General features: G+C 40.6%; 1 protein-coding gene across 1 annotated transcript; it reads right to left on the reverse strand.

Annotated features, from left to right (window-relative positions):
• Position 1: 1 nt before the first annotated feature.
• Positions 2–27948, reverse strand: golim4a (golgi integral membrane protein 4a). The gene is given in 17 exon segments (XM_034114559.1): positions 2–2204; positions 3877–3972; positions 4432–4500; positions 5232–5450; positions 6306–6376; positions 7115–7191; positions 7931–8199; positions 8665–8868; positions 9970–10101; positions 10103–10183; positions 13498–13581; positions 14145–14227; positions 15985–16135; positions 16551–16604; positions 16844–16893; positions 19033–19107; positions 27337–27948. Coding segments are annotated over 17 exon segments (2052 nt in total). The 5' UTR covers positions 27524–27948; the 3' UTR covers positions 2–2054.

Raw genomic sequence — 27948 nt, forward strand, 5'->3', positions numbered from 1 at the left:
ATGACTTTTAAAATCATTTGACCTCTTTATTTCACACATTCAGGTGGCAGACATGGTTCAACACAATCAAAATCACACTTTTTTGTATCAAATATAATGTAAAAATGTTCAGCATTTGTTTCCTTATACATTGTACAGCAGACTAAAAGAGTTGGCAGTAAATCAATTGCGTATCTCTCATCTCTCCTATCCTGTTGAAATGATTTTCCTATAGTGAAATGATTAAAAGATCTAGTTGAGGTTTCCAAGAATAAAAGGCACATGTCAGTGTGACTCTTTCAGCACATAAGAAATGTATTTTTGGCTGGCGTTTTGCAGAAATATCCAGTGAAAAAAACTCCTGTTATCTCGCTTCGTTGATATCGTTGGTAAAAGCCGAAAGGTGCAAACGCCCTACAACCGCCCAAAAAACGTACATTAGGGGGAACGCGATGCAGCTTCAGAAACGATGCAAATAAAAAAAGGCAAATGTGCCAAACATGTGAAAACACATTGGGGCGGAGTGGCGCAGTGGGCTGTGCGTTTGGTCATCAGATCAAGGGGGCGTTTGGGGAACTCCAGTTCGAAACCGCCACTGCGTCAGGCCGTTGTGTCCTTGGGCAAGACACTTCACCCGAATGTGCTCCTGTGGGTATTGTCCACAGTACATGTATGATATTAATGTGTACTTGTAAAGCGCCTCGATGACTTTGAGGTGTGAAGATGGGCGGTGTGGCGCAGTGGTCTGTGCAAGGGGGCGAAACCCGCCGCCGCTGCGTCTGTAAAGCCGTTGTGTCGTTGGGCAAGACACTTCACCTGAATTTGCTCCTGTGGGTATTGTCCACAGTACATGACCATTACATGTATGTCTGATATGTATGTGTAATGTGTATCTGTAAAGCGCTTTGGGGCATGGAAAAAGCGCTATAATAAATATAAGGAATTATTATGTCCAGCTTTTACAAAAAGCACTGCATAAACAAAACAATGTAGGAAGCTCAATGGAAACTGTGACACTAAAAAGTGATGCACACAGCTGGGACTGGAGAGCTTGTTGACATTTGGGGATTATAAAGTTGTCCAATTAGCAGAGTTAGTCTGTTTCTTAATTGTAAGTTAATATACTTTTGTCAGTATATTTGAAATGACTAGGTTAGCTACATTAGCTAGCTAGCTTACAGCAGTTCTGCAATAATATCAGAAGGAATCATCCGATCACATTGTTCAAATAAAACATCAATAAAACATTTTAGGTAACTTTCCAACAACAGTGACAGTTGGCCAATTTGACAATCCCTGAACTTCACCAAGCGCTCCGGTCCGAGCTGTGTGCATCACTTTTTAGTGTCCCCTGGTTTCCGTTGTGTTTTGAGCTTCTTGCAGCGCTTTTAGTAAACACTGCGCATGTGTCGTCAAGTCGGTGAAGATGTTTGGTCACTTGCATGTGTTTTGTTTTTTCGCATCGTTTCTCAAACTTCAGCGCATTTCTCCTAATGGAAGTGTTTTGGGATGTTCTAGCGTGTTGGCCCTTGTCGGCCACCGTACTTTATGACACAAAGTGTTCAGTCAGGAAAATAAAAAAGAAATGTTGCACCCTTTTTTTCTGATTGTCGGAGTTGTTGCGATCAAAAATAAATAACAGCGATTGGAATGTGAGTTGTAAATACAAATGTGAGATCTACAAAGATTGTTTTCATAAAAACATACCTAAATAAAATGCAGGTAACATAATTTATCTTTGTTTTCTTTACAAATATTCAAAGACAGGACATGACGGAAATACATTCTCTGCCTCGAAAACCAGGCAGGCGATCAGGCGTAGACAGAAAAGCAAATGAATAAAAAATATATATAAAGTATACATCCCAGTTCTGCTCCACAAAGCCTGTCCATTTCCACAGTGTTAGCTGCTCAGTTCCACCCCCAGTGTTTGGAGTAACATCCCATCTTCCAGGCGCAACAGCCACATTTTCCTTATTGGAATTCCGAACGGATGGCTGTGTTTGTATTCCTTTGGGAAACGAGAGAAAGAAAGACCCGGAAAAAAAGGCACTGCAACTGGTTTAAAGTCTGCGTCACATCTCTGCCCTCCGATTGGTTCCCTTGTCCCGACCGTCCTCGTCCACGTCGTCCTCTTCCTCTTCGTAGTTCTCTTCCTCGTTATGTTCCGCCTCTTTCCTGTGACCGCCCTCCTGTCTCGGTCCCTCCTGATGTTTTACTTCATCCTGAAAGAAATTACAAATCAAACTTTATTTATACAAAAGGCAACACAATGTGCTTTACAGACCGTGGAGGCTTTTAAAAAAGGCCTCAAAACCCATCTCTTCAAAAGAGCCTTTGCCTAGACCTTTTTACCACCCTTTTATTTTTATTTATTTATTTGTATTGCTTTTTATTAATTCTACCGTGTTGTGTCATGTCTATTTATACTGTTCATGCTCACTGCTTGTAGCACTTCGGGATTTGAATTTGAATATGAAGTGCTTTATAAATGGAACCCATTATTATTATTATTATTACAATCCAAAAACATAAACAGAGAACACAAATGTAAATTAAACTACTAAATTAAACTATACTAATACCTGAATACCCCTCTTCGAACACTTAAGAAAACAACTGGACTGAATAAGAACAAACTATATTTATTAAAAGTAACAAAAATGTTTGAATAAATAGGAATACAATTAAAATACATTAAAAATAAGACTTAAATAAGATTAAAATATAAATAAAACAAGAATAAAATACAATTTGAATAAAAGAATAATAAAACAATAAAACATAGAATAATATAATGAATTAAGAATAAATACAATTCCATTAATATCCAAATTAAAAAGTTGGGAGTTGAATTTCATTTAATTTAATAACTAGTCTTAAAAAATGTTTTGCTTCCATTCACTGAGCCTCCCTTCAAATCGTTTTTCCTGTCAAAGCCTCCGGTCCAAAGGATTGTAACTCACCGGACTTTAACTCTGTTGTATATAAAGTGAAGCAGTGTATTGTGCGGAGGCTGAACTGAAACACCTCTGCCTGCAGCGGCGGATGAATGAAGCTGAATGAAGAGAGAGCTCCACTGAGCTCAGATTACACAGAAACATTAGTGCGTTCACTCTGTGGCTGAGAGGTGGAGGATCGACGTGAAGTACAGATCCTAGAGATTGTTCCTATTTTTTAAGAGTCAATAATTTCTTTAAAAAAGGGACAGTGCACATTAATACATTATTCTAAAAATTAAATATGAAAGAAATATCAAGACCAGCCTAGAGAACCATATCCATTTAACAACGTGTGTGTTCTCATTCGGACATATTTCCTCTTCCTACAAGTTGAAAATGAAGGTGGTGACCCGACACCCGGACAGACTCTACACCTGATCTCCTTCATTTACCAGGACGGGCAGCGACAAGGCTCAAGTCACACACACACACACACACACACACACACACACACACACACACACACACACACACACACACACACACACACACACACACACACACACACACACACACACACACAACACACACACACACACACACACACACACACACACACACACACACACACACACACACACACACACACACACACACACACACACACACACACACACACACACACACACACACACACACACACCACACACACACACACACACACACACACACACACACACACACACACACACACACACACACACACACACACACACACACACATCACACACACACACACACACACACACACACACACACACACACACACACACACACACACACACACACAGCATCACTGTGAAAGTAAATGTTCAATAATCTTTGAGCCATTCCCGGTTCAGATTAAAAGGGTTAAACACAGTGAATTGAGGAAAAAGAAAGAAGAAGACCCCACCTGTTCTAAGTTGTCCTCATTATACGGTTCCTCTCCTTCCTCCTCCACCTCCTCCTCCTCCTCTCTCTTCTGACCTACAGCTATGTCCTCCTGAACCTTCAGGACACCAACAACAAGAGAAGAAAATGATTCAAGGAATAAGTTAATAAGAAATAAACAATGTGTGTTGTTTTGCAATGGCAAGTCGGGTCCTGCATGCCGTTTTTGCCCCCTTGTATATGTAGTATTATTGTATTATGTTCAAAAAGAGGTAATCACAACAAGGTATATCACTGAAAACACAAGCACAATATTTATTCAGAATTTATCTTCCACACATGCCCTCTCTAACATCTCAGTTAATGAGCTGGTAGATCATTTTAATTCAGAAATGTCACATTTTTAGGGGCCATTGCTCCCACGTAATGGAAGTGTACGGTGAGTAATTATCTCCATGGAGAAAGGCTGTGACCGTGAGAACAGAAAAAAGAGTGTCGAACAAACAAGGACATTTTCACCACACTAGCATCCCTAAACTTCACTCAAGTTGTTAAAATGAGCATGAGAGATACACACCTCGTCCTCTACTTCCTCCTGGTACTGGTCGTCAAGCGTGTCTTCCTGTTGATCTGGGTTTCCAGCGATCTGAACACACACAAGTTAAAACACGACATAAAGATCTTATATTTTCTAGATCCTGTGGTGACTTCCTCTCAAGTTCCTAAACTCTCACTGTCTCCCTCCCAAACTCTAATCGTAACCAATATCAGCACTCGACCGGGAAACCTGTGTATTTGATTCAAGTTTTAACGTTTTTTTTTTGTCATATGCAAAGTAGCTACAGAATAGTCCCAGTCTCCGAAAGTGCAGCACACAATATACTTCAGATATAAAAAGATACACTTAAAGGTAGGGTAGGTAAGAATGGAGAAACCAGCTCGAGTGCGCTAGAATTTGAAAGTACACAGCTGAAAAAAATCTGCCCCTTCCTTCAGACTTCCTTACAGAGCCCCTCCTCCAACACACACGAACGCGCACATGACCAATGAGGGCACGAGATAAGTTTGTGCACGAGATGGAAGGCTGACAGGCAGGTAGGCCATCCAGTTATTTTAGCCGGGCCGGCTCAGATGATTGGTCGTGCTTTTTACGGCGCCACGGCTTCCACAGATGACATGTTTTAATGTAGTTATTGTCAAAGCATTTAATATATTCATTGCTATCGGGATGTTAAGAGCATTCCATGGAATATAACAAAAAGTGTTTCTGAAGTAAATTACCTACCCCACCTTTAAGATTGGAGAAAAAAAAATCATAAATAGTGTCGGAAAAATGCAAGTAGATCTGTTATAGTTTCTGTTTGGTCCCTAACTCACCACCAGCTCCTCCTCCACAGCAGGTGGTCCGGGGCCCGGTCGTGTGTCAGGCTTGTGATTGGCTGGCGCCTCCTCCTCTTCCTCCTCATCCACCACCACCTCCTCCTCCTCCTCTCCTGCGACCTTGTGCTGCTGCGGCTCCTGATTTTCGTCGGCCTCCTCGAACTCGTCTTCTCCCTGATTGTTGGGGTCGTCCTCGGAGGGCAGATCACCAGCACCCTGCAGCAGAACGCAGATTAATCACATTAACACATTTGACCCAAAGGGGCTCTTGTTAATCCAGCCTGGTTGAAACAACTGAAGTTTCTCTGATGCCCAGTTAGATTCGAAGAGGAAAACCTGTCTTGTGGTTAACGTCTGAAACCAGGTACGCAATAAAAGGATATCCAACGTTTAAAAACAATGACATGACTTCATTACTTCATCCACAGGTTGAAGGAATCCTGCACAGTGCAAATGATAAATGCCCCCCACATTGTGCAGTGTCATGCATCGTGAATCACATGGTAGTGAAAAGAACAAGAAAGCAGAGGAATCAGCACAAGAGACATGTGTTACACTGACTGGAGACCACTGGACATCAGTAAGAACCATCACTACCTCCAGCATAACTACCCACAATGCACTGGTTCTCTAGGTGTGCTGAAAACAGGGGAAAAGCATTGACGTTTTCTTAGTAGATATTTATATTATAGAGTATTCTAATTTTGATGTCCTCTTTAGGTATTTTGTTCTACTTTTGATATTGGTATATATTTACTGTTTTTGCTGGTCTTTTTTTCTATTTGGAATCACAGTAGAGGCACAAAATACTAATATGACCCTGAACATGAGTACAATATGTCCTCTTTAATTGCCTGGCTGGTATTCAGAAGCTTGAACAGAGGACTGTTGACAGATGAGTGGAAGATGGATGAGGGGAGGATATTAGGGGAGAATGGATGGACGGCTGAATGGACATATGACATGCGATACCCTGGTGTGAATGTTAACAGTGGAGGGGTAGAAAGGACAGATGATGAAGAGGAAACGTGTGTTGAGAGATGACGAAGAGCGGGATGGAAAGACAGTCACCTGATGTGGAGGCACGTCGTGATCCACTTCCTGATTCTCCTCCTCCTCCTCCTCATGTAACATCGTAGTGTCTGTTATAAAAAACACACACACACACACACACACACACACACACACACACACACACACACACACACACACACACACACACACACACACACACACACACACACACACACACACACACACACACACACACACACACACACACACACCACACACACACACACACACACACACACACACACACACACACACACACACACACACACACACACACACACACACACACACACACACACACACACACACACACACACACACACACACACACACACACACACACACACACACACACACACACTAAACCAGCTGCTACTGAGAACTCTTCTGATTACAGACAAATCATGAAATGGACTAATGGATAAGTCAGTTGACAGGAAATTAATCGACACTGTTTCAATAGTCGATTATTCCCAATAATGAAGTTTGATGCACAAATGGCAGAAAATGCAGTTTTTATCCTCTCAAATATTGAGATGTTCAGCTTTCCCTCAATTTAACACCATGTTGGAATGAATAGCTTTGAGTTTAAGAAAACAAAACAACAGGAAACGTAATCAGCTTGGACTTTTTTCACTATTTCTTACATTTTATAGACCAAACAACTCATCAACTAATCTTCAATGCAGTTGGCAGATGCAGCCCTCCGGCTTATACAGTGATAACATATAAATATTGTATTCTCTATTGCACTGACAAACTCAGTATATACAAGTTTTTTTATAATGGTAATCTTCCTCTCTCACCTTCTTCATCATCAGTGTGCTGCACGTCTTCTCCTTGAACGATATCATTGTCCATATTCTCGTACTCGTTCCTCTTCCTACATCAAAACAGAGAGAAGAGATTTTCCCGTTTTGTTCTACGACATGAAATACATCAGTAAATTCCCCACTGGTGAATCTCCGAAGCTTCTAGGTGTCATAAAAAAGTGACTTGATAAACTACTAAATGTCATCAGGCTTAACATTAGCCGCATTTAGCTTAGCGGCTTTGATGCGCAGCCATGTGACCGTGATGTAGTTCCTTTAGCCGGATGTTAGCTTTTTACTTCTGGCGATTGCATTTACAGTGCTGTTATTATGTGAAGATTATCCTGCCGATTAATGATGTGCAGCCATGTGACCGTGATGTAGTTCCTTTACAGGCTAACGCTTTTTACTTGCATTCAATTGATTTACGCTTTAAACAATTATAAAGTGGTGTTAATATGTGGATATTATCCTGAAACGTGTGTTTGACACAGAGTTTCTATTCTGCAATATTCCAGAATCCAATGGATCTCATGAATCTAACTTCCTGAGGTCAAATATCCGTCATCAGTGCTCCACTCTTCAGAATCAGAATCAGAATCAGGTTTATCACCAGGTAGGTTGACACGTACGGGGAATTTGACTTGATGTCACGGTGCATACATAAAAGTAAAGCAAAAAAAAAAAGACAGATAGAGAACTAGAAAAATATTTAAAATAATTTAAAAAATATAACATATTAGAGTATTTATATAGAAATGGAATGGAATAAAATATGGAATAGACTCCTGCTCTGCTGTGACCTCTGACCTGTGTTGCTCGTCCCTCAGCAGCTGCTCCCTCCGGTCGGCCTCCTTGTGGTGCAGCTGCTCTCTCTCCTGCTCCTGCTTCAGCCTCTGCTCCCTGTCCTGCAGCACCTTGTCCCTCTGAAGCTGCAGGGCCCCCTGACGCAGCTGGATCTGCCTGCGCTCCTTGGCCCGCTGAGCCTCCAGGCGCTGCTGCTCCTGCTGCTGCTCGTAGGCCGACTTCACGCGCTCCACCTGGGCGTGGGCCTCCTGATGCAGCTCCGCCTGGGGACTCTGTGAGAAGACAGATAAAAAAATAGCAAATCAGACACATAGTGTAGGAACCATTTATGTTTATTGTTAGCATGTCAGTTTATTTAGTTTAAATGTATACTGCAATATTATTTTTGAACACTTGGTGGCGGGGATTAGCAGCACAGGATGTATAAATACGTTCATAGGTGACGCGGAAAGGGACAGGAAGAACGAGAGCAAACTAATCCAACCAGCTGTTAGATGCTCACAGCTACTACAACTCACTTATCAACCTTGGTTTTGTACAAACTCTTCAAAAAATACCAAACCAACGACCGTAAAAATTCATCTGTTTTTATCTGCGTAAAGATCACTCTCACCCCGCACCTGTGTAATAATGGCAACCTGGAATATAGGACATTGGACCTCATTACACATAGAGTTGCTGGTAATTTGAGACATATGGTGTACATATAGATATGGTATAGTTGATGTTAAACTGACCGGCTGCCGTCTGTCTCGCTGCAGGGCGTTCTCGTCCGGCTGCTCCTCCTCTTCCTCCTGCTGCTCCTCCTGCGGTTGGTCGGGATCCTCCTCCAGCTTCTGAGGCTGTCCGGCCTGAGCCATCTCCTCCTCCGCCAGCTCCCTCTTCCTCTCCGCCTCCCCCTCCCTGTCCTCCTCCTTCTGTGACAAGGGGCTGTGAGTTAACTGAGGACAGAGCAACAGGAGGAAGCGTCAGATGTGTGTGTTTATAACCAGAGGTGGGAAGTAGTGGAGTACAAATACTTCGTTACTGTGCTTAAAGGTGGGGTAGGTCATTTTGGAGAAACCAGCTCGAGTACGCTAGAATTTGAAAATACACAGCCGGAAAAAATCTGCCACTTCCTTACAGAGCCCCTCCTCCAACACACACGAACGCACACATGACCAATGAGGGCACGAGATAAGTTTGTGCACAGATGGAAGGCTGACAGGCAGGTAGGCCATCCAGTTATTTTAGCCGGGCCGGCTCAGATGATTGGTCGTGCTTTTTACAGTACTACGGCTTCCACAGATGACATTTTTCTATGGATCTTTTGTCAAAGCACTTAAGATATTCATTGCTATCGGGATGTTAAGAGCATTCCATGGAATATAACAAAAAATGTATCTCGAGCCGGTTTCTCAAACTTAACTACCCCACCTTTAAGTACATTTTTCTGGTATCAGTACTTTACTCCACTACTTATTTTTCTGTCGACTTTTTACTTTGACTTCTTACATTTTTAACACAAATAGCTGTACTTTCTACTTCTTACATTTTGAACACAAATACCTGTACTTTCTACTTCTTACATTTTCCAAACAGGCTGGTTCCTTTAGTTTGAATGTGTGTTTTGTGGCGTGATCATTATTATTTAGAGTCATTGCGTGCCTATTGATTTGAACACGATCCGTGTATCCATCATTTCCTGGTCTTCTCTAAAGAAGAGGGACCAATGAAAACGTTGTCATGTTGCCGTTGTTCAGCATGGAAACATTCATTAGCTAACAATGACATTATTGTTCTATTAATATAAAGGGAGGTCAGGTACTCTTTAAAACAGATGGTAGTTATGGGTACTTTTTACTTAAGTACATTTCAAAGCCCTCTTTACTGTTACTTGAGTAAAGAAGTTTAGTCAGTACTTCTACTCTTACCAGAGTATTTTTAAACACGAGGATGTGTGTACTTTTGCCATCTCTGTTTATAACTACAGTAGTACGCCTCTTTATAAAATCACTGCTATATCTAATCTAACACAGTGATCCTGAAGACTCCCACCCTACCTTGGCCTCAGCGTCCTGGTGCTCCTCCCCCTGTGCGGGCTCCTCTTTGTGGGGCTGCTGCAGCACCGAGTCCTGCTGGGCTGCTTGAATGTGGGGTTCAGGTGCCACGGCGGCTGCTTGAGGCTGCGGGGGGGGCGGGGTTTACCTCAGGCTGTCTCACACTTGCCGCTTTGTTCAGGGTCTCCCTCATCTGATGATATTCATTCACCTGCGACTGAAGAGAACAAAACACACAGGTGGGCAGAAAGGGAAAATGCTGTTATGCTGTGGGATTTTTCTATATTAAGAAAAAAAACTTGTGAACTTGGGACCCTTTAAAAGAGAAAAGACACTAATCCAAAAGAGAAGTGTTGTACATTCAATCCAAGCCCTAAAGGCAGATACACATATAGTATCCTATAAATGTGACAATGTTTTCATTTTAATACCTTTTATGATAAGTATAGACAACTGTCACACAAGTACAGACATTACATTTCAAATTGAGTATCCAGTTCAAATCATTAAAGGACATCATGCTGTACTGTATACACCGGGGCCTGAGGGTGAAATGATAAAACAAATCTTGCTAAATTCCCCCCTCCTCTCCTTATCTCGCTCTACTCCGTCCAATATATCTTTCTGCCTGAATGGCTGACAGCCGGGACTAAACCAAACCCTGTGTGTGTGTGTGTGTGTGTGTGTGTGTGTGTGTGTGTGTGTGTGTGTGTGTGTGTGTGTGTGTGTGTGTGTGTGTGTGTGTGTGTGTGTGTGTGTGTGTGTGTGTGTGTGTGTGTGTGTGTGTGTGTGTGTGTGTGTGTGTGTGTGTGTGTGTGTGTGCACCCACCCCATTTGACCAGAAGCACTGATGGAAAGCAGGACAGGCTTCAAAATACATTTGAAAATTGCAGCAGACCGAGAGCAGAGAGCAGAGAGCAGAGAGCAGAGAGCAGAGAGCAGAGAGCAGAGAGCAGAGAGTGAGTATATTCAATAAACCATTCGGAGGTCAGTCTCAGGGAGAAACAGCAGACATCTGATATAATAACCCAACAACATATATTTTTCCTCCCTACCATACAGTCTGCTGCAATGTACATTTTGTTCTGTTTTATTGAGAAGGTTAAAGTAAAGGGTGAGGTGATGCTGAGAGGAATTTAATGAGGTTATTATTGACAAACTGTTCTGCAGTGACAGAGACTCGCCTGCTTTTAGACCAGAAGTGTGCATGCTGCCTGTTGCTCATTTTTCTACTAGATCTTTTAAATACAGTGCATCCGGAAAGTATTCACACCCCTTAACTTTTTTCACATTTTGTTATGTTACAGCCTTATTTAAAAATGGATTAAATTCCTTTTGTTTCTCAATATTCCACACATAATACCCCATTAATAACAAAGTGAAAACGTCTTTAAATAATTTTTTTCAAACATGTTAAAATAATCAAATGAAATATCACATGTACATAAGTATTCACACCCTTTGCTTTGACACTGAAAATTGAGCTCAAGTGCATCCCGTTTCCACTGATCATCCTTGAAATGTTTCTGTAACTTGATTGGAGTCCACCTGTGGTAAACTAAATTGATTGGACATGACTTGGAAAGGATGTCTATATGAGGTCCCACAGTTGACAGCACATCAGAGCACAAACCAAGTCATGAGGTCCAAGGAATTGTCTGTAGACCTCAGAGACAGGATTGTATCAAGGCACAGATCTGGGGAAGGGTACAGAAAAATGTCTGCAGCATTGAAGGTCCCAACGAGCACAGCAGTCTCCATTATTTGCGAATGGAAGATGTTTGAAACCACCAGGGCTCTTCCTAAAGCTGGCCGCCCAAACCAAACTGAACATCGGGGGAGAAGGACCTTAGTCAGAGAGGTGACCAAGAACCCGATGGTCACTCTGACAGAGCTCCAGTGTTCCTCTGTGGAGATGGGAGAACCTTCCAGAAGGACAACCATCTCTGCAGCACTCCACCAATCAGGCCTTTTTGGTAGAGTGGCCAGAAGGAAGCCACTCCTCAGTAAAAGGCACATGAAAGCCCCCATGGAGCACCTCCTAGAGGACTCTCAGACCATGAGAAACCAAATGGTCTGGTTTGATGAAACCAAAATGGATCTCTTTGGCCTGAATGCCAAGCATCATGTCTGGAGGAAACCAGACCTGGCCAATACCATCACTACAGTGAAGCATGGTGGTGGCAGCATCATGCTGTGGGGAGGTTTTTCAGCGGCAGGAACTGGGAGACTAGTCAGGATCAAGGGAAAGATGAATGCAGCAATGTACAGAGAGATCCTTGATGAATACCTGCTCCAGAGCGCTCTGGACCTCAGACTGGGGCGAAGGTTTCAACAGGACAACGACCCTGAGCACACAGCCACGATAACAAAGGAGTGGCTTCGGGACAAGTCTGTGAATGTCCTTGAGTGGCCCAGCCAGAGCCCAGACTTGAACCGGATTGAATATCTCTGGAGAGATCTGAAAATGGCTGTGCACCGACGCTCCCCATCCAAACTGATGGAGCTTGAGACGATCTGCAAAGAAGAATGGGAGAAACAGCCCAAAGATAGGTGTGCTAAGCGTGTAGCATCATACTCAAGAAGACTTGAGGCTGTAATTGCTGCCAAAGGTGCTTCAACTACGTATTGAGTAAAGGGTGTGAATACTTATGTACATGTGATATTTGAGTTTTCTTTTTTTATTCATTTGCAAAAATTATTTTAAAACGTTTTCACTTTGTCATTATGGGGTATTGTGTCTCGAATGTTGAGAAAACAAATGAATTTAATCAATTTTGAAATAAGGCTGTAACATAACAAAATGTGGAAAAAGTGAAGGGGTATGAATACTTTCCGGATGCACTGTATTTAACTTTTAGATTATATCCTTTTTAAATTGTATTTGATCATTTATTTAAGATTATTCTCTTATTTCTTATATTAATATATCCTATTTTATCATTTGTTTGCACATTCTCACTTGTTATGTTTACATACGTATTTGAATTTATATTTTCCACATTTTATTTATATTTGTATTATTTAAAAATAGAAATGATTATTATTTATATTTCTATATTTTTAATTTATTTTGTATTGACATTTGTATTTCTTATGTTTTGTATGATTTTTTTATTTAATTGAAATGTTTTACTTCAATAATAATTATATCTATATGGTATTTTATTTGTATTTGATCTTTTCATTGCAATTTTATTTTCTTATAACTATAAAAATATTTTATTTTGTTTACATTTTATATAATTCAACTGTCACAGAATCCAATTTTTCCCAGGATAAATAAAGTTTTCTAATTCTGATCTTGATTAAGATCGCCCTTGTCTCTGTAGCTCAGGAAAATCACACAAACCTTTTCTCATGTGAAATAAAAATCCTCTGTTTGTCAAAATCTTTCCAAAACCTTTGATTTCACCAGCAAATACATTTGCATCACTGCTGTGTAAGAACAGACTCGTTATGCATCAATCAGCTGTTGTTATTATTATCATTATTATTCAGTGAGAGGAGTAAACATGAGACTCGTCCTACCTGAGCTGAAGCCAGCGCACTCTTGTGGTCATCCAGTGTCAGTGCGAGCTGTGTGTGTGATGCCTTCAGGTTCTCATGCACAACCTGCACACACATAAACAATTATCTTTAAAGGTCCCCTATTATACTGTTTTTCATCAATATATTATAATTCTCAGATATATACAAAACATGTCTCTGCAGTGTTTAACAGATCATTGCAGCATCCCATAATCCCCTCTGTTTCAGCCCTGTTTCAAAAGTGCTGATTCTCTGTCTGTTACTTTAGATGAAAATAAGGAGCCCCTCCCCACGCCCCTCTGAGAGAGATTTGGTTAAAAAGAACACAATGGTGCTCTAGGAGGAGATTCAGGTGATAAGGTGGGGGGGGGTTACCTTGGTTGGTGATTGGCTAATGGTTACACAAGCCAACACATCGTTATGACATCATAAAGTGGCCAAAATCTGATCAGCTCATTTTCAGACAGGTTTTTATATAAATGGATCAGGACAAAAAGAGAGAGAATCTCTTTTCCTGAAACTTTCAGAACCTCTTTACACAGAGGGGACACATGTTGATGTAGAAGAGACATGAAGAAGTGGATTTTGCATAATATGTCCCTTTTAAGAAAGGCTGACATTTCACAGCCAAACAGGATTAGTCTCACCTGAGCATCCTGCAGCTGTGTGTGAATGTCGTGGTGTGCTTTCCTCAGGTGTTTGTTTTCTTCTCTCAGGTTATAAACATTATCTGACAACACAAACAGGAAACATGAAGGAAATCAATATTCTGAAGCATTTTCGGATATGTAATTATAATGCTATATAATCTGCTTATACTGTAGCACTGTATCATTATAAGTACTTGTTAATCCTCATAATGCTTTAAAACAATATGTATACACATTGTAAAGCATTTTATAACTAAATAATAAGTATAGTAAGTATATTTATACTAAAAGATTACTCACTGACATGGTACATTATAGATCCCATACTTGTGAACTGTTATAATGTTTTAAAGGTCCCATGTCATGCTTTTCCGGTTATTACCCGTCCCCTTGTGTGTTATGTAGCTTCTTATGCATGTAAACGGTCTGCTGAGTCAAAAACCCTCAAAGTACACCCTGTAGCGAGTAAAACTCTAACACAGAAAAGACCTGTGTATGCTGCCCCAGAACGCCTCGTTGGAGATTTCTCTTTTTCCAATGTTTACTTCTTGGGTATAGTGACGTATTTCGGGTATAGTGACGTAACGTAACGTCCGCGGAGCCGTTACGTTTGGACCAATCTGTGGACTTCCTCACACACACACACTCGGCGGGACGTTGCGAGGCTCGCTGCTGCGAGGAGCAGACAGTGTGAGCTGGCTCACTGGTGTGGGGTTGGCGAGACAGCGAGACAGCGAGACACCGCGGAACTCAGCCTGGGCACACACACAAACTCCCAGCCAGGCTGCGGGTGTGTGTGTGTGTTCAGGCTGGGTTCCGGAGAGTGAATACACATACTATACAGAGATGCTGTATGAGAAACCAATGTGAGTTTGGAAAATTGCACAATATAAATGTATTTTAGTATACCTCAACAATGGAATTGTATTTAATAATAAATAATAATATTTGTTATTATGCATTATTATGCACATTTAAGTAGCTCTTAGTGGTCATTGGCTACTTCAAGGGAAGTAATACAATTCCCAAGGTAAAGGCAGTCATAATACATTATAAACTGTACAATGTAATGTCATATAAATGGCCTTTGTTAGTTAAGAGAAACAATTATTTTAAATTGTCTAAAATGTCAGTATTTCTAAATGAACAACATTCTGAACCCTATGAGTCACACAACGTTTAAAGTGCTTATATCTTTCATTATATTGCTTCATAAACATGATCATTATTTAAAACGTTTCCCAATATTCATCAAAACATTTACAAAAATAATGCAAATCCCTGGTGATTATTTTCTCTATTTTGTCACTTGCCAGTTCATATTCCTGCTCAGAGAAAATATCTTATATCAATTAGGACTTTTTAAATGTCCAACTATAAGGCTCAAATCAGAGGACAGTTTTAACTACATACTGTTAAAACAAAATGTATCACATAGTGTTCATCTGAAAGTCTGCACATAAAGCACTACTGCAGTGTTGTATTAGGTCACAAGATGGAGACAAAGAGTGTTAAATGAGGTCAACACTACAGAAAGTTACACTCTGTTTGTCCCAATATGTATTTCAGTAGACGTGTTTAATACATGGCGTAGATGAATACTCGATTCTGATTGGTCAATCTGGACATTACAGAGGACAGGACCACAGTATGGGCTCTTGCTGTGTTTAAAGACTGGTTAAAATAAAATAAAATGTGAACAGACTTGGACAGTTACAGAAAACCTCCATCAGTGCTGCGGTCATTTTAAGTAATGTCGGTATTCTTTTTTCATTATTGACCGCCTCTCTGCACATTATCTCTAACGTAACGTCTCTGAGTGACCGTCCGTCCGTACCTTTGAGGTGGGTGATTTCTCCTTCTTTAGCCTGGTTCAGTTTCTCGTAGTGCTCTTTGTGTTCGTCCAGCAGCCGGTTGTGGTCGTCGCCCTCAACCTGGTGCTGCTCCTGAAGACCGTAATACTGCTTCCTCAGGTCGTCATGCTGGTTCTGACAGAGAGGGAATGAGCTATATTTTTTGTGTATCCATATTTTCAGTGATTTTCATCATGAAATGCTTGTTTTGCACATGCTAAAAACTACTTAAAATAACAGAAATAAAAGGTCACAATGCATATCATTGTTTCAATTCAGTAAAGTCAGCCATATATTAAGTAAGTCATTATTATTTTTACTCATAATTTACGACTACCAACCAGCAGCTTGTTAGCTTAGCTTATCACAAAGATAAGAAGCAAACAACTAGCTTTTAAACTCTGTACTAATGAAATAGATATTGAGAGGAAGGATGTGGTTTGACAAGGTCAGACATGGTGTTCATACAAAAGGTGACAGGAAGAAAGAAAAACGAGTAAATGAAAGTGTTATAATGTGTTTGTGTATGAGGGGTAATAATAATGTATACCTTTAGCATCTGATGTTGGACATGTAGAGAATTGAATCTGCCGTTGAGGTCTTGCTGTAAGAGCATAAAAACAACAAGAAAAGTTATGAAAAATAATTGTGTTTTCTCACAAAATATTATGGTGAAGAGATGAAGTATAGCCGAAAGTAGCATCAGTATTCAACAAAGCAATGTGAGTAGACAGGTGATAAGAGACATTTAGGTGATAAGAGACATTTATATAAAAGTAAGTTATTAATGATTATATACATGTATACTCATATTACAGGAGGTAATTGTGTGTAAAAAAATACCTTCTCCTTGTTCAGTGACTGTTGTGTGTCCAGTTTATAAACCAGATAATCTAAAAAGACAAAAAACAGCCATTTTTAGTACATTTTCATCAATGTTATGGAAAATAATGCTTAATAAATAACTTGTTTTAAATTAAAACCATGATGCAGACTCAAATACAAATCATTATGATGTCCTGTAGTCTCCATAAAAACCAAAACACTTATTTTCATTTATACTTAAAGGGGCTCTATTATTCAAATGTTCAGGTTCATATTTGTATTTTGTACCTTTGTGTTTTACTTCCTGTCTCTGTATTAGGGGTCGACCGATTATCGGCCTGGCCGATTATCTTTATTAGCTTTTTTTAAATCAAATTGCCGATACGACTTTGGCTCTGATGCGGCCGTTTCTCTGGCTGCAGTCACCACTGTTCACAAGCAATGTCCCGCCCACAGCGCTATCTGATAGGCTATTACTGAAGTGTCAATCAACACTGAAGATTTTCCGGGCTGCAGCCAGCCAGAGAGGCGGGACCTTCTCAGATTACAGGCAGTAGAACGCAGACACAGACTGAAGCAAGCAGCAGCAGTGAGCGGTGTTTCGAAGGTAAATCAGTTGAAAGCCGAAATTCAATAAACATCCCAATCCCCTATGCCGAAGTTGCAAAAACACCACGATCTTATGATCCAATTCTATCAGTTTCCCAGTTACAAAGGGACAGGGGGGTGGGCAGCGTCTCGCAGCGGAGAAACTGGGACGCGCTGGGACGACTGGGACGGCTGCTAGTGGAGCCTCGCAGCAACTCTGCTTTCTGCACCACAATCTGGTGCTGCTGAATTGGGACTACTAAATGAGTGAGACTCAAATATCAGAAGTTCAGAACAAGTTTTAGTAGTTTTTATTTTATTTGTACTTCATTTACTTTACTCAGGGTCACAGAGAGGAAACCAGTTTTAAGATGTTGAAAAGTTCATTAAACATAAAAAGGCATTTCATAGAAGTTCTGTTATTCTACATTTTGACACCAAAATTTTCTGATTTTACTGCAAATGTATATCGGTTCCAAATATCGGTTATCGGTCTCCTTGATTACTAATAATCGGTATTGGTCTTGAAAAAGCCATATCGGTCGATCCCTACTCTGTATGATTGTGTTCACCTGCTGCCTTTATGTTTTGCCTGCCCGCTCCAGCTGTGTCTTGTCAGTGTGATTAGTCCTGTGAGTATATATGCCTCTCTCCCCTGTGTTCTCTGGTCAGTTTGTTGTCAATGTTTCCCCGTGCGGTTCTTGTTTCCTGTCTCTGTCTAATTCCTGGTTCTCCTGTGTGCCCTCCTGGTTTAGCTGACCTTGTTCCTCAAGTCTTCCCGTATTGTTTTTCATTTTGTTTTTGCTGTTTTCTTTCGTTATGTTTCTCATGTTTTTTTGTACCAGCTTGATTTTAATAAAGCTTGCTTTTTTTGTTATTTAAACCTTTCTTTTACCGGTTTACAAACTCTTTTAATGGTCTGGACCGTCTTATCTCACTTTTTTTATTCAGTAGGTGAAACTATGGGTGTTTCTCAATGTCGAGGAGGCTTGCTTGGTAGCACATGTACCTCCGAGTGAGTTCCTTCAGAAGCGAGGCAAGAATACCTCCTAGCCTCGGAAAACGAAGAATGGAAGAGGCTAGCAAGTGTGCAGGTGTGCGTCATATGAGAGGCCCCGCCTTACATTTTCCGCCAAAGATTTTGGAAATTGGTCCGTGCGCAAAGCATTGTGGGGAATTTAAGACCGCGGAGTCTACACATGTGCAGCCTCAAAATTTCCCGCAACAAAGTACGCCGGCCTCGGTAGAATTCCAAGTATGCTGGACATTGGAACAGTCCTTCGGCGGCACTCGATGACGTAGTATCCTTGAAATAGTGGCTCTGGAGCAGCTTTCCTCAACATTGAGAAACACCCTATATGTTCTTAAAATAGTGTGTGAGCTTAACTGTGTGTATTAAACTAAAACGGAGCATTTTCTGTCAGCTCAGATTTAATTTCTGTAAACTGTAGTATGTGCTCATGTGTTTCAGTGTTGGTGTATATGCTACTGCCTGAATAAGTTTACTGAAAGGCAGGTTTTCCTTTCAAATAAATCTTTAGGTACATTAATGTATGTAATGTGACCTTAATCGAGATGTGAGCCAAGTCAGAATTGAGCGTAGATGTGATTTTCCTCACCTTCTTTGGCCTTTTTGTGGTCCAACCTCTCCTTCTGAAGAGACTTCTCCAACCTGGAGCGATGCTCGTACACCACTGCACATAAAGAAAAAACAGAGATAGCGGGGGGAGAGATGAAGAGGGGGAAATGGAGAGAGAAGGTTTAATGAGCAGTTTGAACTCTGTTTGTGCCTGCAGGAAGGTACTTAAACAAAACAAATATGTACGCAGCACAAACACTCTACTCCTAAACACCAGTTTCAGGGAAGTGGACATAAAAGAGGATGAGGTATATATAAGAGCCAGGTGTGATATTTATTCAACCAGACTGTGATAACAGGACATTACATCTGCAAGAAGCTGCGGTATTCCTCACAAGGCTGGTGGTGGAAAACATATTTACAGATAAAACTAGTTTGGTTCAGGCTGCGTCTGTGCCTGGTGGATTTTGTCAGCCACAAACACGGTGGTACAATCATGAGAATGGATAATTATAGTAGGGCTGCCTGATTAAAGAGGACATTTTATGCTCTTCTAAGGGTTCATATTAGTTTTTTAGTGTCTCTACTGTGACATGTTTCCATGCTTTAATGTTAAAAAATGTCTTTACTCTTCCCAGTCTGCTCTGATTGGTTAGCTGGCCAGAGCTTTTTGAACTTTAAAGCATGTAAGCCTGACACAGTACATTACATTTGTATATTACATTACATGTCATTTGTGACTGTGCTTTTATCCAAAGCGACTTACATACATTCAGTATTGTGGACAATCCCCACAGGAGCAATTTGGGGTGAAGTGTCTTGCCCAGGGACACAACGACATGCTGACTGCAGTTGGACTCAAACTTGCTACCCCCTGATTCCAAGTCCAGCACACTCCCCACTGAGCCACAGTCTCCCGGTAGAGGCACAAAATACAAATATGAACCTGAAAATGAGCATAATATGTCCTCTTTAAGAAAGGTACACAATAGTTGGACCAACTTAAATTTACATTTAAAAAAACAATCCATTCTGGCAGTAATCCTTCGTCGTGGCCAGTCATCTGACTCAAGCAGCTTAAAAAAAAAAATCTTCCAGTTTCTGACATGTTCTCTTAGACCCCCCTCCCTCAGGGTGGGAGGTCTAAATGATGATGTGGCAACTCAACAGATTCATTGGCACATACGCGTTGTCGTCTTTATAATTTCATGAGGATTTCAAAACTGAGAAGAAATAGCTAAATACAAGAAATCCAGAGTGAAACAGAGGAAGGCTCACACAGACAGGGACTCATAGGGTTAAGATAATACACACATGAGGAGAAACTGAAGGGAAAGAAACAGTCAGGGAAAGACACACACACACACACACACACACACACACACACACACACACACACACACACACACACACACACACACACACACACACACACACACACACACACACACACACACACACCACACACACACACACACACACACACACACACACACACACACACACACACACACACACACACACACACACACACACACACACACACACACACACACACACACACACACACACACACACACACACACACACACACTTTAAGAGACAGAATGAGACACAGACTCGGTAATAAGGTGGTGACTAATGGTGACATAAACCAGTGGTGGAAAGCAAAGTGAGTGCATTTACTCGAGGCTTGGGGAGTAATGGATTACATGTAACAGGATTACAAAATCAGGATACAAAAAAATACGTTATCTGATTACTTCGGCAATAATGGGGATTACTAGCAGGATTACAAAATGAATTTCTTATAGGTAGACTTACTGCCCACATTGTTCTTTCATTTTTTATGCAGGCTACTTTCATGTAATCCATTACTCCACAAGCATCATTATAGGCAAAATAGACAGAAAAATAGACTACGTGAAGCATTCATACAACAGAGTGTGCCTTATTGAAACAACAACTAATCTTGTCTTCTTAATAAACTGGGCTCCTTTGTTTGTGTACACATGGGAGGGAGTGTGAACACACACACACAAAGACTCCTCAAACAAAGTCTAATTTGCCTGTGTTAATAGAATTCACAGTGCACACTAACTCAGACAGATCTAACCAATTCAGTCTCCTCCACATAAACCAGCGGGCCAGTAAAGGTCAGCGCCATAGAGAGCTGCCTTGTTCTCGCTCTGTTGATTCACTTTAACCACACATTAGGGTAAAGGCTTCGTCTGAGGGGGAAACCCTCTGACAATAAGTGTTCATTCACATGCTCGTTGAGGTTTGAACGAGATAAGGAAAGTGGGTAAAGAAGCTCCAGGGAATGTTGTTGCTTGTTTTGAGGTATACTGGTCTATTCATTAAAGGGGCCATATCATACTTTTGGAGATTTGATGCATGTAAATGGTCAGAAAAGGCTAAAATCGCCTCCATTGGACTCCTTTGTTTACTTCCGGAAAAAAGTGACATCACTCTGTAACACTTGTGCTTCTTTTAGCTAGCGCTCCAACACATTGTATGTGATAGGCAAGGGGGCGGGACATCTCCAACTGGTTGACCAATCACAACAGAGCTGGCCAGCTAACCAATCAGAGCAGACTGGGCTCTGGTTTCAGACAGAGGGTGAAAAGAGGTACTGCAGCACAGGCAGTATGAGAAAAATAAAGACCTTTTTGAACATTAAAGCATGGAGACATGTCACAGTAGAGGAACTAAATACTAATATGAACCTTAAAATTAGCATAATGTGTCATTTAATGAACGTCTAATTCAACTCGTTTTAGAGGGTGTAGTTTCTGATGTCATGTTGCACGAGAAGTTTTATCATAACTTTAAAAAAAAAAAGTTCCCTCTCTTGACCTTGTCCTGTTTTGTCTGTATAAAGTTTTTTATTTGATGCACATTGAGTTGCTGGATGAAATGGGATTCATGACTACAGTATACCTCGTGGCACTATAAGTGGGTTTTAATAATTCAAATGAACATTCAATTTAAATTTCTTTTTTTAGATGCAGCCTCTTTGTAGATGTTTGCCCTGCTTGCCTACATTATGTCGTCCCCTTGAGAGAGAGAGGGTGTGTGTGTGTGTGTGTGTGTGTGTGTGTGTGTGTGTGTGTGTGTGTGTGTGTGTGTGTGTGTGTTTTGAGTGGCCTGAGCAACATGTTCTCATCTTTGGCGCTTCTCACTGCTAGGAGGGTACAGCGCCTCCAACAGCAGAGTAAAACCTCCCTGAGCTCATGTGTCTGGACGTCCATCTGATTAAGCTCAGAGAGGTTCATGCAGTCAGTCCACTGTTTGAAGTTGTTTGGATTACATTTCTACAGTTATTTAACCTGAAGGTCACATGTTACTTCTGAAAAAGTATCATGATGTGACGTTATGGTGCGGCAAATGCCTAGTCTTGTAAAACCGTGTATTGTCAACACTGAAAACTGGTAAGGGCAGCAGGTCTATCAGCTGATTTAAGTGTCTGATAATCATTTCAAGTTTAACATATTGTTTTCCAAACTATACAATGATAATATGAACATGTATTTGTATCATTTTCTTGTATTCAGGTCTGCAGGTTTTCTTAGTCAAAAGGATTCGGGTTTATTTAGGATGTAATGCTAAATTATTTGTGGACACATTGTGGATTTTAGACATTTAACAAAACAGGATTGTGCTTCATGTGTAGATACTGTATATCTTGGTGTCATTTGAATAACAATTTAGCGTTGACAGCACTAGTCCTACTTTTACCCTTGGGCACTCCACATGTTGTTGGGGTTAAAGAACAGACACTGTCCCCTTTCAAAAAAAATCTTATGATCAGACAGATATGCATAAAACCACTGCGAGGCTGAATTCGATTAGATATACCATCCTACTGCAGAAATCTGTTTATCAAGATGTCACATTCCACTGTATCAAATCTGTAGGCTCCACTTCAGTCTGGCAAAAGAAGATTTGAGCAAATCTCTGACATCTGCATTCATTAAAAAGGTCATTTGTGACAGAAAAAAAGGCGGTGTCTTCACTTCCAAAAACCTTACAGGGCTTCCAGAAGCTGTATGAAACTGATTTTGTGTAAACGGATTGTTAGGAAACCAGTTTTTTAGATATTGTAGATGGAGTGATCCTGGCTAGTTTTGAGAAAAGCTGCACCACTCTATTGGGACAGGAAGGGAACACATGGTGTGGCTTCCTCGCCTCCCGGGTTATTCCTGCAACTTTCTTACTACCTCATACTTCTTTCTACATTTACCACACAGGTAACTGTATACCATGTAAAGTCATACTTGTGCATAAAACTACACACACATTAGGAGTTTCCTCTTTTTTTGTACACACAAAAGGTTACTCAGAAGACAAAGGCTGTGTGGTGTGAGTTTCCACGGCTCAGTCAGGTGGGAACATGGCAAGAAACTCACTTCCTTTTCAACCAACTAATGGAGGAGAGTGAGAGTTGCAGGGCAGAGAGATTTAGACATTCGATACCCCAAACTCAAAGAAAGCCTTAGTCACAAACATTCAAATCAAAAGGAGGGATTTAGTGTTAATCTTTATATGAAGAAAAAAAAACTAAACAAACACAGAAAGTACAAGGGATAATAGCATTTACTGTATTTTACGTGTAAAACTAAACAATTCCATCTGTTAAGACTAGGGCTGCACATTTAATGGAAATGTTATCTAATATGGTAAGTGCAATTTTTAAAGTGAAGGAAGCATAATATTTGTTAAATGCAAAATATGTGATACAATACCAGATATCCCATGATACACAGATTTTCCAACAGACTTAACAAATGTGTTTATTACAAAATCACACTATAATTATGTAATATATTTTTCCATGATAATGATGCAAAATTATCAACCCTCCAATAATGTGAAACATGTCGCAAATTGCAATTTCCATCCAAATAATGGCAATAGGTTATCTCCCTCTCAATCGTGCAGACTGATAGCACTCATTAGGATAAACAGCAGGCGACAACAGTGTTGGAGAAAAAGGATTACCACACTCATGTAGAGAAGGCTGCAATTATTGCATTTGATTAATGTGTTGCATGATGACAGAGTGTGTGTGTGTGTGTGTGTGTGTGTGTGTGTGTGTGTGTGTGTGTGTGTGTGTGTGTGTGTGTGTGTGTGTGTGTGTGTGTGTGTGTGTGTGTGTGTGTGTGTGTGTGTGTGTGTGTGTGTGTTAGTAAAGGGGGAGTGAAGGGGTATTAAATCACAAGGGACACACATTTGTTTGAGTGCAAGTAAAACCACAAAGTGTCAGTTGATCTTTTTAAATGTCTGACAAATGGCAGCCTGTGGTTGTAGTGGGCTACAGTGAATCAATACGTCTGACTCACAGCCCCCCAGCTATGGCCCACCTCTAAATATAGGACACAAAACACAAAGCAAACAACAGTCAGCAGTGGATGTCAAGTGGCTTGTGCTTTGTGATTGACCCAATAATCCATCATTTCACATTGAAAGTAAGATTGTGGTGACCAAAGTCTACAAATGATGAAGCAACTTCATCACAAGTTTTTGAATGGATAAGCTTTTTCTGAAGCTTTTAAAAAATGCAATAAGAGCCATTTGTGTAAACGGTAGACTTGCTGTTAGCTCGGGAAATATTCAATTGAAGTGGGATTTCAATTCAATGCATTTTTCCCATTGGATTTCGGTATATTGCAGAATCTTTATGACACATACAGTAGAAGCTTCGCCAGTCACCGGTGGGGTATTTACTGACGTATTTTATGCTGAAGGACAAAGTGTGAAAATCTCGCCAGCTGGTGTTAACCACAGACATTATTTCAGGCATCTAACCACAAACATGTGAAAAAAATGTGGAAGTTCTAAAATGCTAAGTCATCACATCTCACTACCACTAAAGCTATCAGTAAAAATTAAGGGTTGTAATTGGTCACAGAGTGCTTCACATGACAACAAAGGCTTTTGTGGATGTGTATGTATACTATGACTTTTACAAATATAATAAGTAGAAGCCTAAAAGCAACTGCATGGTATGAAGAGACGACTGCTGTGTAGGTGGATCAAAGGTTGCATGAAATGAACAGTCTGACCAAAACCCTGACACACTATTTGACTCTCCAGATGCGGTCACAATCCTTCCCCTGGATAGATGAAGCTCTCCACCCACAGTCCATTTTAACCTCATGGCATAATGGCATGACACAAACCTCACATCCTGTCGGCACAGAGGAGTGTGTTTATATGGAGGGAGTTAATGTGTGAGGTTACTGCAGGACAAGACAGTTTTTTCCTACGTAGAGTAAAGCAAGAGGCTAACATTTTCTTTTTTTAAGGTTCATATTAGTATTATGTGCCTCTACTGTGCTTTAATGTTCAAAAAGCTCTTTATTTTTCTCATACTGCCTGTGCTGCAGCACCTCTTTTCACCCTCTGTCTGAAACCAGAGCCCAGTCTGCTCTGATTGGTTAGCTGGCCGGCTCTGTTGTGATTGTTCAACCGTCAAGAGATGTCCCGCCCCTTAGCCTATCACGTACAATGTGTTGGAGCGCTAGCCAATAGAAGCGTGAGTGTTCCATAGTGATGTCATTATGTTCCAGAAGAAAACAAAGGAGTCCAATGGAGGTGTTTCAGGCAGGGTGGGGGGAGTGTGTGGGTGAGAAACTTTGGAATGTTTGCCTTTGCAGACCATTTACATGCACTACAACTTATATAACACTACAGGAAAGGTAAAATCCTTAAAAGCATAATAGGGCCTGTTTAACTATGTTTAGGATCAGTTAGCAATACTGCAAAATCTGGTTTGTTGACATCATAAATGTATGTCAACACGAGACTCAAGTACTGTATTTGCAAAACACCACAAAAGGAGAATATGGCTACAACAAGTGTATGTATTGCTAACAATACTGTCTTCAATATGCGGACAATAATAATACTCCTTTAAATAGTTTCATAAAGACACTACTGTACGAGACATGGTCACGCCTTTGTATTAAATCTCAGTTCTGCCCTCTTTTCCTCCAGCTGTGGCTGACACAAACAGATGTGTTGGTTGACCTCATGCCTTTAAAGTACACTCATTTGAATACAGGTGAGGTGAGCCTGGGGACACAGGGACTTCAACCAGGTGTGTGCGTGTGCGTGTGCGTGTGCGTGTCATAGCCTCCAGTCAGCAGTAAACCACTCCTGGGTAGAGTGGGGTCTTATTCTAGTTTTACTGTACGACTACAGCTTTAAAAAGAACCTGTCTGTCACTGGTTACAATCTACTCAGAATGTAACCTGCTTTATCACGGGATTAGGCCACCTAAGGTCAAAGACAAATCTCTGCCTGGCTTTACGGTGTAGTTACAGCGTAGTAGATCAGATGGCAGACAGACTGTGTCATTTTTGCATTTGATTTGACATTTAACAAATAAACCTTTTACAGTATACAAAAAGTACTCAAGTACTATACTTATGTTCAAAAAAAGGACTTCTACTTTACTTGAGTATTTCCTTTTTATGTTACTTTGTATTTCTACTTCACTACAATTCAAAGGTAAATTGAGTACTTTTACTCGACTGCATTTAATTAATACCTTTAGTTACTTTGCAGATTTGGATTAATGATAAACAATATAAATCAACACTTAAACTACACCTGGATTTAATGCATATGCTTCCCAGCAGTAAATAAAGTAATTAAAACTAGCTGCACCTTTACCAATTTTGATGAACACATTAATGCATCAATAATTATAATCAAAACATATCATATATATTATTCTGAAATGGGCCAATCTGCATAATGAGTACTTTTACTTTTGGTGCTTTAATTATATTGAGATACCAATACTTTTTTACTTTTACTTGAGTAATATTATGAATGCAGGACTTTTACTCGTAACAGAGTATTACTACAATCTGGTGCTTCTACTTTTACTTAAGATAAGATAAGATCAACTTTATTGATCCCAATTTGAGAAAATGACATGTCAAAATAGAAAATAAAACTGTACTAAAAGTAAAATATATACATACTGACAGTGAAAGATAACAATCAGTACACAGTCAAATAACGTTATGAATGGCCAAATTAAAGCTAACAAAATTAAAAGGTAGGATATTATTTACATTAAGTGTACAAGCAATAGCATACTAAACTAATATGCATACTTAATACTTCTTGCACCTCTGGTAATAATACTTTGAGGTGTTTGCATGAAGCCGAAATGAACTACAGCTCCTACTGAATCATTATAAATCATAACATTTGTTTTAAGATGTGTAATGAACTCACAACCGCCACTACAACCTTAAAATCACAGTTTTCTTAAGGGAGTCTGGCGTGTCATTTCTCATGCAAAATCACCGTCTCTGTTTACCTTGGAGCTGCGCCGACAGGGACTCCTGGTGCTGCTGGTACTTCAGCGCCGTGGCCTCGGTCCTCTTGAGCTGCGTGTGCATCTCGTAGGACATCATGCCCCCGTACATCATCCCGCAGACCACGGTGAGCAGCAGGAGACACTGGAAGATCCTCCGCTGCCTCCGGGAGCAAACCCCGCTACCCATGTTGGACCCCTCCCCGCTGTCCGAGCGAGAAAACCCCGTCTCTGCTGCTGGAAAAACTTCCCCTACTCAACTTGTAAAGTGACGACTGCAACAACAACAACAACAACAACAGCTCTCACTCCTATACCATTTCCAGGCACTCAAAAAAAGTGCTTAAATCCACCGACATATGCATTATTGTAGCAATGCAAAAGCCATTAGCGACTTCAAAGTAACCGCTCCAGATTTGCTTCACTTCACTCCTGCAAAGGCGTGTGTGTGTGTAGTTTCCTCCCCTCTCTTGGTTGTTGTTTTCCCCGATGCAATTCAAAGCAGCTTATGGGAAAAAAGTATAAAAGCTCAAGTACCCGATGAGGCCTCCATAGCACCTTTAACTTTAGTTACGTGTCAGCCGAGCAGCTGCCTGCCATCCTGGTACAACTCTG

This window comes from Trematomus bernacchii, unplaced genomic scaffold (genome assembly GCF_902827165.1).
Source record: "Trematomus bernacchii unplaced genomic scaffold, fTreBer1.1, whole genome shotgun sequence".
Classification (NCBI taxonomy): Eukaryota; Metazoa; Chordata; class Actinopteri; order Perciformes; family Nototheniidae; genus Trematomus; species Trematomus bernacchii.